The sequence below is a fragment of the Poecilia reticulata genome, chromosome 1, assembly GCF_904066995.2.
Source record: "Poecilia reticulata chromosome 1, P_reticulata-male-v2, whole genome shotgun sequence".
Taxonomy (NCBI): Eukaryota; Metazoa; Chordata; class Actinopteri; order Cyprinodontiformes; family Poeciliidae; genus Poecilia; species Poecilia reticulata.
Genome location: NC_088830.1, coordinates 30903200 through 30925884, shown reverse-complemented (window position 1 = coordinate 30925884; position 22685 = coordinate 30903200). Strand labels below are relative to the sequence as shown.

General features: G+C 39.0%; 1 protein-coding gene across 4 annotated transcripts in view; it reads right to left on the bottom strand.

The window, feature by feature from the left end:
- Positions 1-22685, bottom strand: part of inpp4b (inositol polyphosphate-4-phosphatase type II B) — a 196599-nt gene that overhangs the window by 101236 nt on the left and 72678 nt on the right. For all 4 annotated transcript variants that reach the window (XM_008419948.3, XM_017306762.2, XM_017306767.2 and 1 more), the window contains one exon: positions 21759-21838. In XM_008419948.3, coding sequence (XP_008418170.2) covers positions 21759-21838 — 80 coding nt within the window. The remainder of the gene's footprint in view (positions 1-21758; positions 21839-22685) is intronic.

The following is a 22685-nucleotide window of genomic DNA, read 5'->3' as shown; positions in this document are numbered from 1 at the left end:
AAATCCTGACCTAAACTCAATTCACACCTCAGTCCTGAATTTAACCATTAACCCTAAAAAAAGGGACCATACTAGCTGTGATTTTCTGAAATACACCCATACACTCACAAATACATAATTCAGAAAGCTGAAGGTCATATCAACATAGTTTCAACTTTTACTATGAAATATTGATGTGAAAAGCAATCATAAAAGTAGGATGCCATCCCCAGATATCGTCTTTTGTTGAGCAAAACAATGTCCTGCCACATGTAGGCAACCAGCGTCTTCATATGGCACACCTGGAATGCCGAGGCAGGACTGCAGAAAACAGAATAAAAGACTCCCTGTTATTTCATCAAGGACACAAATGCTATTTCCAAATTGAACCTTGCAGTTTGGTAAATAGGTTATGCAAGTTATTGAATCTATAGCTGCATGCCTACAGATGAATGCACACTAACTCTCAAGAAAGCAATGACTCATTCTATCAACATCATCCCCAGCAGCCATCCAAGACACTACAACAAAACCATGCCAACAATAAACAGTGAAAAGCCTTCACATGCTCTTCTCCAGATAGTCGATTGTTAAAACAGGGAGCCGGCTGCAAAATATGCTTTGCTGTGGGAGGATAAGTGTGCAGGTGAGCTTGAGGAAAGCAGATGGAGTGTAAAATTAGCTTTTGATAATGCAGATTGCAGTGACTTTTTGACACAGGTAGGCAGTAAATAATAGGTGTTCAGTGCTCCACTGAATTTTCCTTGAAATGGAAACGAATGATGATAGACTGAGTGTTTTTAAGTGGTACAAAGCAGATTCATGGCACGCCAAACTTTCTTCTCACATAAAGACATGCACAAGAAGCAGATGCGCAGATAATAAAGGTTAACCCACTCAGCAGACAAGTATTGCTTCGGGTCATTCTAAAAATCAAGGAACAGAAATAAAGGCAGAAAGTGTAGAGGCTAAATCTGTTTCAAAAGACCCAGTGGTAGGTCTTTTTTTGTTCAGTCTAGAGTATCACTTCATCTCTAAAGAAACATTCTTAACACCCTGCTGGTTTTATCCTTTTTTCTTTAGCTACTCTTCAGTTTCAAGACTGATTTAAAAATGTCCCTTTAGTCAAATGATGCAATAGTTTCTCATCCCTAACAGCAGGAGAGCGAGCTGTAAAAATCTCACCTCATACAGCAGAAACCAGATGCACTGTGGAAGGAAATTACATGCATCCCTTTGTATTACTTTGATATTTTTGATTTTACTATACCATTCCTAATTATAGGTAGGGACCTCAAAAAAGACCTTGTGAAGATGCTGGCTAATGCTGGTAATAGAGTATTTTCCAAATAAGTTCAAAATGAACATAGGTGCCACTCAGAGAGGAAGAAGCCATTACTCCAAATGTACAAAACTGCAGTCATCATTTATGGACCTAAAGGGGATGATCTAGACTCAGCCCCCAGCTTCAGTTATTACAGCTATAAACTGAAGATCAGGCCTGGGATCTGAAGACAGATCATAAAGACAGTTACAAAGTCAGCCTTCTATTCCCTGAAGAACATTTCTTGTCCAAGCAAGATCATGTGTTTATCTTTAACTGCATTGATTACTGAATCAGTATCTTCACAGGACTGCCTATAAATAACTGATGACAGCTGCAGTTGATCCAGAACGCTGCTGCTGGTGTTCTCACTAAAACCAGGAAGACAGAGCACGTCATCCAAGCTCTAAAGTTCTTCCACTGGCTTCCTGTAGGTCAGAGTAAATAATTTTACTAATTTATAAATCACTGAACGGTTTAGCAACAAAATATTTTAAAGACCTGTTGTCACTGTATCGACCTTCCAGACCACTCAAGTCTTCTGGTTCTGGTCGACTTTGTATCTCCAGAATGGAAACTAAACAGAAGCAGCATTCAGGTTTTATGCTGCTCTAATCTGGAAAAAACTTCCAGCAAACTACAAAACTGCTAAAACACTGAGTTCATGTAAGCATGTTTAGAGTTGCATTTGATTAATAATAATAATCACTGAATAATATCAAAACGTATAGAAGACAGATGGATCAATGAATGTGGCATCTCTGAATAAAATCCCTCACAGAATCATTTTTTAAAAACTTAAACATTTAAGAAGTATTCTGGTCCTCTCTTAATGTCTTAATTAATTCAAATCTTCTCATTAAGAGTTTTTGAAAACCTTAATACAGAAGCCAAGAAATGATGTTTATGCTTTTCACCAGCCAAGGGACAAGAAGTCCTCAGTGTCATCAGCGAAACCATAACAGCTACTGAACTGACTCCAACACATCCACCTTCAGGGAGACTGAGCAAACTTTAAACCCAACATCTGCCAGCTGTATACCGAATTTTGACTGACTTTTATCCAAGTTATTTTCAATATCTTGAAATGGGTTATTCTGACCTGAATAAAGAGAGCTGCAATCAGGGAGGATTACGATAAGATCACTGAGACGTTGCTCAAGTAGTTAACAACAATTCAACTGTTAAGCGTGAAATAATTACCCAGTATTGAACATGTAACCAGTTTAATTATAGGTTTATCTCAATCTGGGATGTCAATTATCATTTAAGGCCCATTTTAACAAATTACTCATTTAATTATGACAGCTAGAGTCCTGGTAAAAGAAAATTAGCATTGTTGTTGCTTTCACGGTGTATAAAAAGATTTTTTTTAAAAGCAGTTGAGGGTGTTTAACCAAATGAACTTGGATAATTTGTCATCAGTGTGACCACCTCTATAAAAGCAGGAGTTTAGTCAGTAATGTTTTCTGCAGCATACAGGTGTGTTAAAGCACTGCCAAGGTAGAAATAACTCAGCATCGTCCTTAAAGGGGCAAGTGTTGCTGCCATCATAAGGTTTGCAAAGACATTTGTAGCTGGTTGAACTAAATCATTCTACAGTTAGCTGACAAAAGGTCACAGGTCAGCTGTTCCTCCTGTAAGGAACAGCTGACCTGTGAGGAACAGCCAATAATGGAACCATTATTGGTTCAAAAATAATGGTATTTTGGAACCATTACTCAAAAATACATTTTGGAGTAATGTTTCCATTACTCCAAAATGGAACCAATCTATGCTTAGAGAAAATCCAAAACAGAATCATAAAGCTGAGGTCCAACAGAACCAACATTGGTTGGGAACAATGTAACAGCCTCACTGATGTTTGTGAAGTTGCATCTGAATGAACCAAGATTTCAGGTATAATGTCTTTTGGATAAATGAGACCAAACTAGAGATGTTTGTTCATAATGTACAGCAACAAGTTTGGGAAAAAATAAGACTATCAAATCATACCACATGAAAGTATGGTGATGATATGGGTTTGTTTTTCAGCCAAGAGACGGTGTTCATCCAGCAAGATAAACTGGATGGATACCAACCTATCCATCCAACAGCTGAAGCTCGGCCCAGACTGGTCCATCTGCAGGACGATGGCCCGTGAAATCAGAGTAAATCTACAACTCAATGGCTAAAAACAGACATTTTTAAGAATTTATAATAGCCTATAAAAGTAAAGACCTCAGACTAATTGAAATGCAATGGGAGTTTAGGAGAGTTGGGCAGAATAACATGTCTGTAAACCTAAATTAATGAAAGCAATATTTTGAAGAGTGGGATAAAAGTTATCCACGATGATATAAGGGACTAATAAAATCAGACAGAAAACAAGTACTGAGAGTTATTGCTTCTAAAAATGTTTCAAGAAGTTGTTAAATAATGGGATATACTTTTTTTTTCAATAAAAACCTTCTTTTTCCAATATCTGTAGATCACGAGTGTGAATCTCTGGTCCTCAAGGGCTGAAGACCAGAAACTTTTACCAAATCTAAATCAAATGCCTCAACAGCATCCAACCAAATTCCTCACTGTCCTCCTTATGACCTAATTATCTGAATAAGCTGTGCTGAAGGAGAAACGCCTCTAAAGGTTGTGGAAACCTGCCCTTCAGGACACTCCTGGTTTAGATTAGCCTGGCTCAATCAAAGGACCCACCACGTAGATATAGTCCATCCCTCTTCATTAAATCGAACAGAACATTTTCCAGCTCAACGCCTGTGAAAGTAAGGTGTGAAAAATGCAATAAAAGCTAAATTTACTGTTTCACATTCACAGAAAATATGTTCAGTTCACACACCGAGCTGATAATGACAAGGTAAGTCTTAGGCTAACTCTCCCTGAGGGACTTTGGGTCACATTGAAAAAGAACCGCGATAAGAAAGGTCAGCCGTGGCTCTGCTATCAGTACCAGCCTTTCAGGTCAGGTCACCACAGGCAGCACTGAGCTCACTACCCATTTCCAGAAAATAAAAGGGATTTAAGAGCCGCTCTGACACGGGTCACTGGTAGACACGAGGCAGACACTGTTCTGCATATCGTCTCATTTTGAAGGTGTTAAGGTACTGCGATCGCAATACAGTTGCAAAGCAATGTCAGGTTCAAGTTCATGCAAAGACGACTGATGCAGTCATAATACAAACTGGATTTTTTTCGCCTTTTATGAATATAAAGTACAGACAAAGCAGCATACACAAAAGCTATTTATCCCAGTTTCTTTAGTTCAAAATTATTTAGGCCATTAGAGTACAATTCCACTGTGGAAGGTGTATATGTGTGTGTGGGGTATAAATATGTTATATTTGTCTATCTGAAGGTAAATCTGTTCTCCACTGTCTAAAAATACGGCCCAAAGCCCTTTGAGAGTTTCCATTCCGCTCCGAGTTTCCCCAAATGAAAACAAAACCTAAAATAAATTAAACCATTACTTTGTTAATTAATGCAAAAGCAACTGAAAATAGAGTCTTCAATAAATATGCTGGCTGTGTGAGGGTGTGGGTCCACTGCATCTGCCTCAGGGATATTATTTAGTCATTCTTTGGCCCATGTCGGTTTTGTGATGGAAAGAAACAGCCTTTCATTTTCAGTCATCTCTCAATTTAAACTAGTGCTTGGCAGATCGTATTTTATGCTAAAGAAAAATAAAGATAAAATCTTAGAAGCCACAAGAGCAAAAAAAAAAAAAAAAAGAATTATCATCAACTAATCCATTGTTTTCCAGAGTGGATAAGAAATTTTAAAATGCATTTCATGCCTCAAAACAAAATAAAACCATATATGAATCATGAGGTAGCATGTAGAAATCTCCCACAGTAATTACAGGATGCATTATTTTGATTTAAAAAAATACAATTTTAATGGGAATATGATAAATGGGTTAAATGTTTATACTGATTTAGTGAAGTTTGTGAGCTTTAAGTTTATTTACCTTTCTTTTTATTTCAGCGTTTTTTTACTTTACATACTCTGTCAGTGCAAAAAAAAAAACAGCTGATGTCTGGGGATAACCATTTCAAATAACTTAATTATCCTAACAATATTTAACATCATTGTTTGTTTCTCAGAGTCTGAGCTGAGTCAGAACACCTGACAGCAGATCTCTTCATATTTTAAGATTTTAGGACCAAACACAAGCTGGAGAGAAAACTGTAAATGGACATAAAGTTTGTCAGATAAATTTATGTAGTCTGTATATCAAAGCTCCTTCAGGATTTATCATGTAAGGTTCAATAACTCAAAATTAACATTTTTATGAAAATTACTAGAACTTTACAACAAGGCAAGTAATCAGGAAGTCTGTCAGATAAAGTTCCTTTAGGGTTTGGAGGGATTTTACCTTGTTACTAAAATAACTGCAATGCACAAAGAATCTAATTTTACTGTTAAAAATCTCAGTTTCTCATTTTGGAGACAGGAGACAGACTCTCTCTGCCACAGTCAGAGGCTGAAAAAAGTCGGTCATTTTTATTATGCTTTCCAAGTAGCAACTCCCTTCAGAAGGAGTGACACTTTCAGCGACACGGTTTACATCAACAGCCCAGAAAAAAATGTGGGAGAAAAACATTCCAGTTTGAACACCTCTAGTCTCATGTTTTCAGACCCAAAATGCCTCAGTTTTGGGTCCACATGGATGCTTCAAAAAGAAAAAAAAAAAAAATGTTCTCTACGTTGTTCTCTACGTTTTACCACAGGATGACATTTAAAGGGCATATATCACCACTTTTTTCAGCCTGGTAGCCCACAACAGTTATTTTATTTCCCCAGACTGAAATCCACACACATGTAAGAAAACTTGACAGAAAAAAAGAGATTACAGGGAATGACAAGAAATTTCTGAAGGGTGATGACCTTTCAACTAGAATGCCAAACTCAGGGATCTGTGCATAACACGATGTTCACCTGAGACCTGAAGTGATGGAGAAGGAGACTGTAAACCTAAATTAATGAAAGAAACATTTTGAAGAGTGGCGGACTAAACACCACAGACTAAACACCACAGACTAAACACCACAGACTAAACACCACAGACTAAACACCACAGACTAAACACCACAGACTAAACACCACAGACTAAACGTCACAGACTAAACACCACAGACTAAACGCCACGGACTAAACGCCACAGACTAAACACCACAGACTAAACATCACGGACTAAACAACACAGACTAAACACCACAGACTAAACACCACAGACTAAACACCACGGACTAAACACCACGGACTAAACACAGACTAAACGCCACAGACTAAACGCCACAGACTAAACGCCACGGACTAAACGCCACGGACTAAACATCACGGACTAAACAACACAGACTAAACACCACGGACTAAACACCACGGACTAAACACAGACTAAACACCACAGACTAAACGCCACAGACTAAACGCCACAGACTAAACGCCACGGACTAAACATCACGGACTAAACAACACAGACTAAACACCACGGACTAAACACCACGGACTAAACATCACGGACTAAACAACACAGACTAAACACCACGGACTAAACACCACGGACTAAACACCACGGACTAAACACCACGGACTAAACACCACGGACTAAACACCACGGACTAAACACAGACTAAACACCACAGACTAAACGCCACGGACTAAACACCACGGACTAAACACCACGGACTAAACACCACAGACTAAACACCACAGACTAAACGCCACGGACTAAACATCACGGACTAAACAACACGGACTAAACACCACGGACTAAACACCACGGACTAAACATCACGGACTAAACAACACAGACTAAACACCACGGACTAAACACCACGGACTAAACACCACGGACTAAACACCACGGACTAAACACCACGGACTAAACAACACGGACTAAACAACACGGACTAAACACCACGGACTAAACACCACGGACTAAACACAGACTAAACACCACAGACTAAATGCCACGGACTAAACATCACGGACTAAACACCACGGACTAAACACCACAGACTAAACACCACGGACTAAACACCACGGACTAAACATCACGGACTAAACAACACGGACTAAACACCACGGACTAAACAACACAGACTAAACACCACGGACTAAACACCATGGACTAAACACCACGGACTAAACACCACGGACTAAACAACACAGACTAAACACAGACTAAACACCACGGACTAAACACAGACTAAACACCAGGAACTAAACACCACGGACTAAACACCACAGACTAAACACCAGGAACTAAACACCACGGACTAAACACCAGAAACTAAACACCACGGACTAAACACCACAGACTAAACACCACAGACTAAACACCAGGAACTCAACACAGACTAAACACCAGGAACTAAACACCACAGACTAAACACCACGGACTAAACAACACAGACTAAACACAGACTAAACACCACGGACTAAACACCACGGACTAAACACCAGGAACTAAACACCACGGACTAAACACCAGAAACTAAACACCACGGACTAAACACCACAGACTAAACACCACAGACTAAACGCCAGGAACTCAACACAGACTAAACACCACGGACTAAACACCACAGACTAAACACCAGGAACTAAACACCACGGACTAAACACCAGAAACTAAACACCACGGACTAAACACCACAGACTAAACACCACAGACTAAACACCAGGAACTAAACAACACAGACTAAACACAGACTAAACACCACGGACTAAACACCACGGACTAAACACAGACTAAACACCAGGAACTAAACACCAGAGACTAAACACCACAGACTAAACACCACAGACTAAACGCCAGGAACTCAACACAGACTAAACACCACGGACTAAACACCACAGACTAAACACCAGTCATGTTAAGTCTGCTTTAATCAAATAGTTAATTACGTTTTGTTTGGGGAAGTTTGAATGAATAATCAACCTCCAGTTCATGTTTAACATTTTCTTACCTAACCAGCTTTATCCAACTACATCATCATCTACTGCTGCACAACATATTCACAACAAAAGTTTTTCTTAAGTTTTATTCCATCTCCTTTTCCCAGTAGAAATCATGTCTATGAATTTTATGACACTTATTAGTTCATAAACAGGATAATTTGGCAAGAGGTTATCCTTATGTTCAGAGATACTAGATTCTAAGAATGGTAGCTATTTTTAAAAACCTGACCAGAACCAATAGAACAAGGTTTCTGCTTGAATGCCTTTTTTTCTAATTCAAAGTGTGGTGCTTTGGAAACACATTGTTAGCATCTTTGGTCACAAACACAATGTTGGCTTTCACCCAGACTTTACCCAACATTTATAACAATCAGCATCAGCATTAAGAGCCTCCTCTAATGGCAGGGGAAATGTTGAATAAATAAACTGCACATTTCAAGCATGGAAAGAAAATTGATCCTTATTATTTTGAGTAAATATGACATCCACCCAAGGCTACTTGCCAAATTTGACATCTCATTCCTTCATTTTTTAGCTTAAGCTGTGATTTGGAGCTAAACTTTGTGCCATGGACATTTTTTACCCCCTAAATATATTCAACATGTCTCAGGTGTGTTTTGTCAAGAGCCTCCAGGCTCTTACTTTCAGATTTCATGTCCCAGCCACGTCACAGTAACACAGAAAAACTTTCATTCTGTGGCTATCCATTGGATTACTCTTTACTAGCTGTAAACACAACATGAAAACTTCCTGCTCTGTTCTTAGAACGATGGAGAGAGGCATACAGTTGGATTGCTGCGAGAGGAAAAGCTTTGAGCCAGTAAGCTCTGAAGCACAAACCAAAGCTCTCACACCTCGACACAGCTCAGTCGGAAGAAGACACATTAGTCAGATTTTGAGTGAACGCAGCTCAAGGGCACTACCGCTTTTCCTGCTCCGCATGTGTGTGCCGAGGCCAACACTGCAGCAAACACAGCAGTTAGGAGAAATGTTAATTATTCACCCTTCAGCACACTAATCAGCCCTAATCTGTGGAGTGATGAATCTTTACCACCCACGCAATTCAGTTTGATTAGAATTTCACTGTTAACAATTCAGTGCTTCTGAATGTATAGCCTCCTCAGACCCTGAAAAACTCAACAACAATTTAAACAATTTTCATTTATAGGTAAGGGCACATTTTAACCTCATGTCAGATGATTTTTTCTGATTTTACATTTCAAAATCTTTGTTTTTAGTCACATTTTCTGAATACAATAAAAATGATACTAATGTCCCATATAAAGAATTTGCAACAGAGAAGTAAAACTCGCATGCCTTAAACGAACTGGCTTTCCTCCCTCAGTCTTGAGTGCAGATCTTAGTTCGGCTCAAATAGCCGTAACATTACACCTTTTACCAACCTATTAAGATTTTATGAAGCAGCCTTATATAGCCTTCTCACTAGGTGGCTTCCAGAAGTAAGTTTATAAAATGTGCTTGTTAATTTTTTCCTGTTTTGTCTCCTGGCTGCTTCTGCAACTTCAACCTCAAACATTACGATGGCCTTTGTCTAATTTTAGAGCCGGTGAATCAGTCTGTCGTTAGATTCATTTACAATTAAACCGTGTTTAAGTGACTAGATATTTGTAATCATAAAGTTAGATGCTATAGAACTACAAACATTAATGTGCTGAAGTTCTCATCAAGATGCACCTTGAATTCGGTGTGTTTACATCTCTGCAAAAGCAGCCTAATGAACATTTTAGTTTCTTTCAAATAAATCCTTTAGACTTTAATGGGACATTATTAAAACAGGTTAGGTGCTTAAAGGTTGCACTGCAATAGACAGTGACCAGAGAGCTCTTATTTAAAGAAACAGGGAGTTCAAGGATTTCTGTCAATGAGCCAAGCAAACATTTGCTCAGAATTAGACATGGGCCAGTAAGAGAGTCTAGTGGTGTGATAACACTGAGTAAAACACCATGCTCTGATAGCGCTGGGGGTTTACACAATTTAAAATGAAGATAAAACAAGGCCTTCTGTTTTCTTTGTAGAAACAATTAATCCTGCTGCTGTTAAAACAATATTAAATATTGATTCTCGTAAACATTTCTATATTGCTGTGTTGATTTTCAGAAAATTAAGTAAAAAGCATAGAGCAAACCAATCATAAGCTGATGTCACACTGCGTCCTGTCTTGCTCTGTGTTCTGCTGTATTGAAAAACGTGGATTACACGGGTCTAAAGCAGGCGTCTGCAACTCCAGCGCTCCAGTGCCACATTATGCAGCCCTGCTCTAAACAGAATCAAACAGCTGAATTACCTCCTTATTTTGCAAAGGCCCGATTATTAACTATTCATTTGATTCACTTGATGCATCAAAAAGTTGCAGGGCATTTGTTGACGCCTGATCTAAACACGAGGAAACAAAGAGGATTTTGTGGATCATCCAGTCGGGTCTCGTTTCTAAAGTAAGTGTGTGGTTTTTTTAAGACCTTCTGGTTTTAAACAGTGCATGTTCATCAGGATCAAAGGTGTGAAATTAAGTGCTTTCTTGTGTCAGGATTTTTACCGTCACCATCTCAATTAATTAACTTTTTGTTTTTTTCATTTTTACAGATCAATTAACTGTTAGTGAATGGAACTTCAGTGCTACATTGGGCACTCCTCAGTGGTCAGATAGTGTGGCCTGTCACTTTAAGTTTCAAGCATCTGGCATGCTGAGGTGGGTAAACCTTCATCAGTGCAGTTGTGTTCTTGATTGATTATTACTGCAATATTTGAGTTTGTCAGCTGACTAGTTGTGCGCAGCAACATATAGAAGAAGGTGCAACACTGTGTTGAGGTATTTTATGAAAACAGGGAAAAATCTGTCCATTTTCTCTGTCTTCCCATTAAAAGAATATTTAAGATATAGGGAAATGGTTAAAAAATGTTTTAATTGTGGCTTTTTAAAACCTTGTTTTACTTTTAGACTGAAGACCTCGAAGGAGCAAATTATCACAATCTAAAACAAACCTAAAAAAAAAAAAAACATTTAGCAAAATCTCAATTTGGATTTTTCATCACAGTTGTAAGCTCACAAACTGGCCTTTTACACACACATCAGTTGCATAATTGAGTCTTTCCTATAAGACTGTCATTATTGTGTTCTGGTAATTCAAAGAGATGCTTCTGAGTCACTACACAGATCAAAAACCTCAGACGAAAACCAATCTTTATTAAAATGAGGGTTAAGACTGCTGCAAACTTACCAGTCAGGAACAACAACCGCCTCAGTAAAATATTACATAAGCTGAAATGAAAACAGTCAAAATTTAAAGGCTTCTATGAGTGATTTATATCAACTGCCTTATTAAAGGTTGACACAAGCTGAAACGTGGATCAATGTTTTCCTTAGAGAAAGGAGCTTTGATTAATGAGTCCTTTTGCCTTTTTGTCAGCCATGAGAACTCGTCACACCTGCCCCACCGATCTGATGGGAAGTTTTCAGACCCCAGCTCATCAGGTCCTCACTGTGCCATCCAATTGTTTGCAATATTTTATTTTCAAACCACAAAGTTGCATTACTCTCCCAGAAAATCAGCTCAATTTGAAGCAACTCGGCTCCTGCAAAGCACCTGTACTAAAATAAAGCTCGAGTTAAAGATGCCCATGCAGGGACAATGAGAGGCATTAAGGATGGCCTTCAGCTGCAAAGCAAAGAGATGAGGAAGCATTGTTTCTCCTTGGCGGAGACTTTTTTAACGGTGTGAAACAAAGAGAACGCTTCCTATCTCGTGTCTTCAAGCCGGGCGCTTGAATGATGGAACAGCACAGTGTAATCTTCAAAGAAAGATGCAGAAAACACATATAGAAATCTGTGGAGCAACAGCTCATTATCATATTCTCATCTCCAAGAAAATCACTTGTGCCTTCAGCTTGCCTTAGCAACTCACAGAAATTTCTCATTACATCTCTTAACTCTTCACATTCCTACTTCTTTGTATTTTTGGCCAACATAGTACGTGTTTTGTGCAAAGAGATGAATGACAAGATGGGGATGCAACTGTTAGTCGACATAATTGACAGTATTGATAAAAGTTTTGTCAATGCTAATACTTTAGTCGTACATATAAAGCCAGGACCCCAGCAGTAAAAGTTGTGTAGAAGCAAAATGTGAAACACTTTGAAGGAGGAAATGTGGTAAAAATGTAGATTAATTTCACTCCAAACTCTTGTTTATCTTCCTCTTTTTTTTGAAAACACCCTTTGTGGTTTGTGTGGTTGTGAGAAGAAAATATTAAGCATGCAGCATATACTCTAAGTGCAGTTATGTGTGTACTCATACTAATGTAATGTATGCATGAATGCTCATGTTTGCATTGGATGCGAGTAAACTCATTCCATATTCATTAAATGCATTTTACTGGAGGTTTCCCCCGACATAAGCACACACTTTAAAACATTTAGAAAGGCAAACTGCTTGCTGCAGCTCTCTCCGTGTGCAGACCACAGTAAGAACATTTCCCAACATCTGTCTTTGCTCGTCGATAAGGGTTCTTTATTCCCTCCAAGAGCTGCAGTACATATGTTTCTCTATTTCCTTATGCGACGATAAGGAGAAAAACGTCATGAATAAAGATTAATATTGCAAATAGTCATCCTATGATATCTCAGAAATGTATTGTCATCACCATGACAATATCCAAAGAACTGCTTGGATTCTGATACACTTTAGGTAAATGGAGTGGTTAGGGAAGCAGAATAGCTGAAATACTTGAGACAGCCTCTAAAAATGCACATAAGTGCCTTTTTTACTGATCTTGTAGAAACCAGCTCCTTGTTCTATGCTTTGCTTCGTACAGAGGGACCAGAACCTTGGCTACTGAGAAACGATTGCTTCCTGGAGACGTGGACTCTGTTGAAGTTTTAAACTTTTTTCAATTCTTAGTTTTCTGCAGCAAAAAAGTAAAAAATTAAAAATTCACTGCAGAAAAAGAATTATGGATGTATTAATTGACAGACAGTAGGTAAATATTGAAGATTATGTGATGAGGAATATTATTTGGAAAAAACTGATTTTCACAAACACTTCAATGTAACATTAGACTTTTCCAGAATGTAAACCTGAATGTTTTACTTGGACAGTCGGGTGAGTCTCACTGCCGTTCTGAAGCTTTTTTCAACATAAATTACTTCCGTCACAGAAACTCCTTCGTAGTAATGGAGGAAGCAAAAAGGGTTAAAATTAAGTTGCTGCTGTCAAAGAGCCGAGTCAAACACAAGGTGAGGAGTGGGAACATGTCACTGTCTGATTCACTGATGATGTGTGAACAAACTTATTCATGTTATTTTAATTTCATTCCCTACTTAATGGAAACACGGTAATTGCGAAATCGTGTCTTTTAGACAAACATTTGTGCTCCCTTTGAACAAGTTGTTTAAAGTCATGTTGTCAAACAAAAGTAAAATCTGCATTTCATTTCCAAATAAAGCTCCTAAAACCTGAAGAGAGACAGGATGTGTGCAGAATCCACGCTGCTTGTGGCCCAGTGTGAACTTTCCTCTGTCAGTAATGATTTGGGGGTGTTGGCTACCAGAAAATTATTAGAGTCCATCATGGCTCCCTGTGCTGACAAGTTTTATGGAAATGCTGACTTCATTTTCCAGCAGGACTTGGCACCTTCCCACTCCGCCAGAAGTGCCAGTACCTGCTTTAATGACCGAGGTATCACTTTGCTCGACTGGCCAGCATGCATGGCTGACCTAAAGCCCGCAGAGAATCAATGGTGGGTTACCAAGAAGAAGACGAGACGCCGCAGGTTGATCACCTCAATGCTGCGTCGATGCAGAAATCTTCATCAAATATTGAGTGAATATACTGTATAATATTTTTATAATTCCACTTTTATGCATTAAAACTAAGTTTAATTGAAATGATGAATTTGAGGCATGATCAGAAAAAACTCTTAAATTAATGTTTGACACATTTCACTCTGTTTGATTCATCCATGAAATATGAGAATTGATCAACTTTATAATGATGTTCTAATTTATTTAGATGCCCCTGTGTATGAATGAGAATATGGTTCATCCATTAGAAATGACCACAACCTGTCTTCTGGATTCTGGATTCTTATTTTCAGCAGACGCTGAGAAATAATAGCTTCAATGTGGGCGAATCAAATTTTTGCTGATATTAATGTCACTGCAGCACGAGAAATAATACACACACACACACACACACACACACACACACACACACACACACACACACACACGCGCACACACACACACACACACACACACACACACACACACACACACACACACACACACACACACACAGCACACAAAGCTACAGTTACATCCTTTTTCTCCATTTTAACCGGATCAGATCGTTGATCTTTAGTCTTTTAGGTCAAGCTTAGATAGAATCGGTCACAGGGGATACTGTGTGTGAGGCAGAGTAGGATGTCTGTGGAGAAGTGTGAGAATTGGAGCAGGGTGATCCTAAAAACTCTAAAAACGATTTTATCACGATGGTGGCCTAAACTGTCGGTGGTGGAACAGTAAAGAACGGTGGGAGTGAATGAATAAGCCATGAAGCAAGGCAGCAGAGCTCTGGTCTGTGAAAATGAAGACTTACTGCAGTAAATCTCTAATGCGCACATGCATGCAGACACACGGCCGCACGCACGCACACACACCCCCACACACACACATAAAAACATCCTTAGCACAAGCATACAAATTCATATCAAAATCAAATCTCACTCTGAGCTGCAGAACTGGGTCAGAGAGTGCTTCTGCTGCTGAGCATATAAAGTTTCGTAGATAACGAGAAGTGCAAAAGGGGAACAAGAGTCGAAGAGTTTGGGAAGGAAAAAGAATTAATGCAAAGGACAAAAAAAAAAAAGATTGAAATTGAAAAATTAAAACTAGTGGAAAAGTCATGAGTATGTTTTCATGCATTGATGTGCACATTTTCATATGAAGCACATCCCAGTAGAGGAATACGTTCAATACCTCTGAGGTGGAAAAGAAACTACAGCATGTAGCCAGAGACCTTCAGCCCTCAAAGCAAACGCACACACCGCAAAAACAAAACCATGCCAAGTATTCTTGGTCTAGTTTCTAGTGCAAGTATCTGCTTGGATATTTATTTCTTGTTTATAAAAAATGGAAGGAAATCTCCAATTAAAACATTTCACTGTTTCAGATTTAAATCCCGTCTGTCAAACTAGTCAAGCCCGATGTTTAAAACCAGACGGCAGACTCCAGAAGTTACAGTCAGCTGCTTCACTCTGCGTGAGTAATGGTCATGAGGGAACCCGAGTTCATATATGACAACCAGAGGGATTTACGACAAGCTCTTTGCAAGCCTCAGGGCAACAACAGCATGGAGATAACTCTTGATAAGCCTCAGTGAGACTGCATATTTAATGTACTGTATGTGATGTTTATTATATCTGCAGCTTTAGTGACTGTATTGAACCGTGAAAACACAACATAAGCTGATCATATGGCAGCAGCTCATTCAGAGAGGGATGTATTTGAGAAAACTGGTGATTTATTCTGTTTATTGTTTGTTTTTTTGGACACAATTATCACTTTGGTTTACAGAGATTTATCAAAAAAGACGAAGATGACTGTAGAAGAACAGGACTTGTCAGAGGAGAAAAGACTGATAAATTTAAGATGGACAACAGTAGCTCATTAAAGTCAGAATCTGTGGAGCATCTCTGAAGGCAGGTGGGCTACAGCAGCTGAAGACCACACACTGCTGTCAAACACGGACAGAGAACTGAGGCTACAATTCACAGAAAACAGGAAAATGTTGCCTGTTTTTAGCTCCAACTTGCAGAAAAGCTACTTGTAAGTTAGCTTTGTTTTATTTCAAGCGTACTGATATATTTGTACTAGAAACTGGAAACAGAAATACCAGAAATACCAAAAATTTTGTAATTACAAAATTACAAAATTTTGTAATGCAAAATTACAAAAGATTTTGTAATTTTGCATTACATATCTGCTCTTAAATCAACAGACAAACAGACAAAAATTATTTTGGTTTGCCTTTTTCCTGTTATGTTCAAGTCAACACTGCTTGACACATGCAGAAAAGGTAAAATCTTCTCATTATCATCTCAATGGGCTCTGATGTCGACCGTAGAGACGGACCATCATCCCACATTCACACTCATTCATCACGACACTGTCAGGAACCGCTCAGAAAAGTGACCCAAATCAAACTGGTCGTGTCACACTGCAAACAAAAACAATCCGTGACAAACATCCTAACCAGTCTCGCATGAAAGTGAGCGTGAGACCTGAGAGAGCAGCTGAAATGCAGAAAATTCATGGGAATAAGGAATAAGCCCTGAGCCAGACGGCCCTGTAGCACAGCAAACTTCGCTGAAGGGACAAAGAAAGAAAAGGAAAATCACATATTCTCAGTGGTGCTAGTCAAATACCAATTTCTCTCCACATATGCTCGCAAGCAATGCAAATCCAAAGCTTATGAAAAGAAGTTGGCCAGAGCCATATTGGTTTGGAGATGCACTGAAGGGAATCAATCCTTGCTTTGTGGAGATAAAGCGGCCCCAAATTCTCTGTGCTGAGCGAAGCAGCTCAAATTAACCGACTTTCTGCAACAACTGGCTGAGTGGGGATTAGGACATTATATTTAAATGAAGCATCTGTTTGTGCACACTGAACTGCATTCCTGCCCATGTCAGTGCTGCAGCTCCTGCAGCTCCTGCCCAGCAGAACTAATTTGTGGTGTGAGTCATCAACTCTTCCACAGGTCAAGCAGCTCAGAGTGAATCATACAGTATAGATGCATGTAAAGCTGCTCATCATCCAAATGTTTTCTCTCTGGATGAAGCAGCAAGCAAACTGCACATCAAATGTGGGCCATTTGCTCTGTGGGTCTGTGTGTGTTTATGTATGTTTCACTCAGACTAACACATTTATTCCAACAATGGCAACAGAAAGGCAAAGTGGATGCACAACATCAGCTGCTTTTTTTCTCGTCTTTCTTTTCTACTTGTATAGTAAAATCTTGAGTTTTTCAGCTTTTTGAATAATTGTTAAAACTGAATTGACTCATAGTTCCCACACTTCCTTTCCCAAGACCCTGCTTACTTTAACCAAATCTTTGAAAATTACTAAAAAAATAAGACGGCATGGCCTGCTGGCTTGATAACATTCTTCAGTGTGTGAATGACAACTGTCTTTGTTTTCCCAGGAGCTAAAAGCATTCCAAGCCAACATGAGCCAACCGTATCCGTTTACGGAAGCTGAGTGATGAATCTAACGACCTCTTAGAGAGGTTACCACAGAGGCTAATCACAAGCTAGTTTCCCCACAAATGCAGCGAATGCTCTCTTATTCCATCCACTGGATTCCATTTTTTTCTTCTCCTCGAGCCCCAAATGTCTCTGTGGAGATAAGCACCAGCACCATCTCACTGTCCACAGGAGAACCGTTTGAGAAAGGCTGAGATAAATTAGCATTGTTTTGTTGTTTTTGGCAAGCAAAACTTCCTTCCAACTGCAGGTCATGTTGCCTGCAATTAACACAGCATTTTATGTGGTTATTGACTGAGAGTCTTTTTATCCATACAACACAAGTTTACTTCATATTACGGACATTTTCTTACCATTTATTGCCACTGGGCTATATAAAAAAGTCATAAAAATGTGCTAAGTGTCCCATTTTCTCAAAGCTAAATGCTGGCTAAACTACAGAAGCTGTTGTATATTTTTAATGTTTCTAGTCGTTTACTGATTTTATCATTCTTTTATATTTTTCTCAGCAGTTTAGTTGAGTGTTACTGACTTAGTGAGTTTGTTTAATAAACAATTTAACTGGACTGGTGAATTATTTTTGTTAATAAACTCTTGTATATTGGAGAGGAGATGTTTGAAATAAAATAGTTTTGTGTCACATCTGTAATTTTTGCGTAAAAACTAATATTTGTAAATTTCTTCCCAGTGGTTGCAGAACCAATCCCAGCTTTGTTAACTCTCTGCTCTACATAAGAGCAAATATACAAACACACATGAGGGAGTGAGGTTGTAATTTCTTTCCTGACTGCATCTCTTATAGTCTTGCAAGATACAATTAAGCCTGGTGACTAGGGATCACCTACAGGAAATGGAAAACATGGCACAACAAATTAGAAAAAAGGCACATAATGAGAGGAGATGGCTGATGGAACACATTTCCAGATATGACTAGAGTGCAAAGTGAAAAGGAAATAGAGTCAGGATGAACAGAGACTGACAGCTGGAGGATGAAGGAACAAAAGGTGGCTGTGGAAATAAAGACTGTTTTATCCAGCAATAAAACATTATGCTTATTTTGCTCTACTCTTTGCATGTGTCTTATTTTGTGTCAGTCGACTAAACACAAACAGAAAGTTGAGAATCTACAAACGTCAATGACCATTTTATTTACGGTTAGGAATATCCAACACAGCATCACCACGAGTTCCCTCTCTGATCCAGTATATGGGATTTTGCTCCTGGTCCCCATGGTAACCCTGCTGACCTTCACCTCCATCCATGCAGCCAAGGCAATCCAGTTTATCGCTCAAGACCACCATTCGTGATTACTTTGCTGTCACAGAACTGCCTCTGCTTCAAGAAGGCAACACATCTTCAATTTGTCTGAAAGATGACTCAAAGGTTCAAGCAGAAACATTTTCCTCCTGCTCTGCCACTATGAACAATACTAACACTTTCTTTGTTCAAGGTGAGAATTTGTAAAAGTCGATTTGGAAAATTTGGGAACGTTTTCAGCAAACCACATGATCTGATGGTCAGCAGATTGTCTCCAATACTGGCAGCTGGAAATCAGCCAGTCATTTTGTCACATTATGCCATCATGTTTATTGTGATTTAATGTGGTAGCCCAACAAAAAGTAGCATATGATCGAATCTGATACATTGTTTTTATGTTTTTTTTAAAGTAAAAATCTGAAAAGTGTGGACTGTATTTAAATTCTGCCCTGATGAATCCGTACATCCACAGATTGACATTTCGGCTCATTCTTCTCACTTTGAGCTCAAGTTCAAAAAGATTAGATGGAGATTGTTTGTGAACATCAATTTTCAAATTACGCCACAGATTGTCACTTGGATTTATCTCATGTTTTTTATTTAATCCAGTGGTCTCCAGCTTCAGTCCTGGAGTTTTTAGAACATGTCCAAAACATCTGAACCAAGTAACCGAATTACCCATCCTCTGCACTTATGGCAGATTCACGAAGCTTTTCGTGGATCATAAATGTCTGCAAACCGGATCTTGTTTGTTCTTCTAATTGTAGAAGTAGAGACAAGGGTCTGAACAGCTCTACTGAGGAAACAGAATCTCTCTGCACCGATGCAGTTTGCCAGCGTTTGAATGAGACATTATGTATGTATTTAGGGGGGAGCCACACATATTTATTTCTATTTATGGAAATCTCAACACAAGCAAGTTGCCTCGCTTTGCAAATGATGTTGGCAAGCATGTACACAGCCAGCCCTTTGCATAGAAATCATCAAAAATAATAATAATTTCAGCAGAAGTAAACAGCATTTAGTCACCACCAACTTTTAAAAGGTAAGACATTTTTTATTTTATTTGTATAGACTAGAATATGATGATTTACGATATATATTTTTTAATTTAATCAATATATTTTTCATCTGTGTATGAATCAGGGATGCATCATTCCGTTGCCATACGATCTGCAGCATCACTCAGTCTGGAAACGGTGCTGCATTGTTCTCCCACCAAACAGGAGGAAAACAGGTGCAAAAACGTGAACAGATTTCACTGCTATGTCTAAATTTATTTGAAAAAGTTTAATTACAGTATTTTCCACACTATAAGGCGCACCTAAAAACCTTCAATTTCCTCAAAAGCCGACAGTACGCCTTATAATCCGGTGCGCCTTATAAATGGACCAATATTGATCTACGACGGGTCTAGCATCTACGGTAAGCAGCTTTATTTCCCCCCGTAGAAGAAGAAGCGCGTGGTGCATGCTGGGATAGCTGTCAGAACGCTGGTTTGCTAATAAAGTTTGACTGACCATCTACCTACCGACCTGATAATCAGGTGTCTGCAGGTCATTTAGCACCACGTTCTCCACCAACATGCTGTGTGCGAACGGAGAAGGGTGACGGTCGTCCGGCTACGCCCCGGCCCAGTTGCAGAAGGTTCTCCTCGCCGACCCAAGTCAGACTGTTTTGTTGACATTCCGTTTAGTGCAGCTCCATCTAGTGGATGCATAACGTAACTCCAGCCTCTACTGTAGCGTCTATTCTATGCGCCATATATATGAAAAAAGTTTTCGCTGTAAGGTGCGCCTTATAGTGCGGAAAATATGGTAATTTTAACAGCTATCCATTTCTGAATTTCCCATAAAGGCCAGATTTGTGGAGAGCATAAACAATAGTTGCCCTATAAACAGATTCTCCACCTGAGCTGTGGATCTCTGCAGCTTCTCCAGAGTTACCGACTCAACTGCTTCTCTGAGTGATGCTCTCCTTTTCTGACCAGTCTAGATGAACTTCTTAAATTTATTGGTCTCCATGATGTTATTTATTCAACAATGTTCTCTCACAGAATAGCCAGATTTATATTTAGATGAAACTACGAACATGTGCCGTCTACTTTATCAGTAGGTGACTTCTGAAGGCAATGTATTAATATAAAGCTGGATGAAAATAGAAGCTTTCCAGATTTTTATGAGTAAAATCCTCTAAAAACATCTTCCATTTCAAATTCATGCAGCACTTTGTGTTGCTCCATTAAGTAAAATCCCAGTAAGTACATTAGTTATATACTGTTTTTGCAAGTAACTGTATACATCCAAGACTAATTTAAATAATGTTAAATAATATCTAAATCTAAAATAACATCTTCCCTGAACCACCTCAAAACACCTCAGTTATGTTTCTAACTTTTCTTTTTGCAAAATTATCACTATGAAGCATAATGTTTGCATAATGCCTGCTGATGAGTTGGTAATGTAGAGAAACTGTAAATAACAAAAACTAATACATTTTTTCACTGGCATTGACAGATCATTCTAAAAATAATCAGATGTCTTACTCTGCTAATAAATATTATAAGCAAAGAACAGATTCCTGCTGTTGGCAGATCTTTAAAGACGTTGGTGCAAAACAAATCTTCAGAGAAACTTGTCTCGTAGAATAAGTTTTGGCCTCTTTTTAAGGCTTCCCTTACATTTGATTCAAACTCTTCCAGAGGCACATTAATTTCCTCTCCTATGTGCTGAAAAAAAAAGACAGCCCAGATGAGAGACCTGCATTCCCTGATATTAACACAACATGTCTGAAGCAAACAACGGTGGCAGCTCATGCAACACCCCTGCTGTTGCAACATCTGTGGAACGCTCTCTCTTCCCGACTCGGTGTCATGTTCAGGCTGATCTGTCAGTTCTTAATCAGCAGACTCCAAGAAGCAAAACGGAAAAGCGAGAATGAAAGTAACATGGTCTCACCTCAGGCTCAAGGTCAGTCGTCCATCTTTAGCCCTCAGCAGATCCCCGATGGAAAAGGTAGCGCTACCGAGGAAGGAGCTCTGCAGAGACAAGACAGAACCCGGGTCAGTGAAGTGCTTCAGCAAGAAAAGTCACTGAATGATCAAAAACGGCACCATGCATATATAAAACGACCATTTATCAGACAGTCATCACTTCACCACTTACTAAGTTACAAAGTGCCTCTGATTTCTTTACCTTTGGCTCAGAGAAACCAAACGTTACGTTGAATCTGGTCAACAGGCACCTTTGGATTTTAGCTGGATCTCGCTAATTATCTCCCCAGTTTTTCTCCAGTATAGATCTGTCAGTCAACAGTATAACCACTCACATATGACCGAAATAACACAGATAATCTGTTGAATCTGTTAGTGGGTGAGATTAGGCAGCAGACATTTCCTCATCAGAGGTGACGTGTTAGAAGCAGGAGAAATGGTAACTGGCCTGTACTGGTGCTTTATCTAGCTCAAAGGACTCCAAAGTAAGTAAGTAAGTAAGTAAGCTTTATTTCTATAGCACTTTTCACAGACCAGGATCACAAAGTGCTGCACAAAGTATAAAAAATAAAACAAATTAAAAACAACATACAAACAATAAAACACAGTAGTACACTAAAAAGCAAGATTAAAAAAGTGGGTCTTAAGTTGTTTCCTGAAAGTGTCTATACAATGTAGAGATCGAATGGTGCAAGATAGCTCATTCCATAGGCGGGGCGCCACAGCTTTAAAAGATCTGTCTCCACGAGTCTTAAAAAAGGTCCGAGGAACCGTCAACAAGTTCAAATTCGACGACCTGAGGCTCCTAGTTGAAACATAAGGCTGTATGAGGTTCTTAATGTAGTCTGGCATCTGTCCATGAAGAGCTCTGAAAGTCAGTATCAGGATTTTA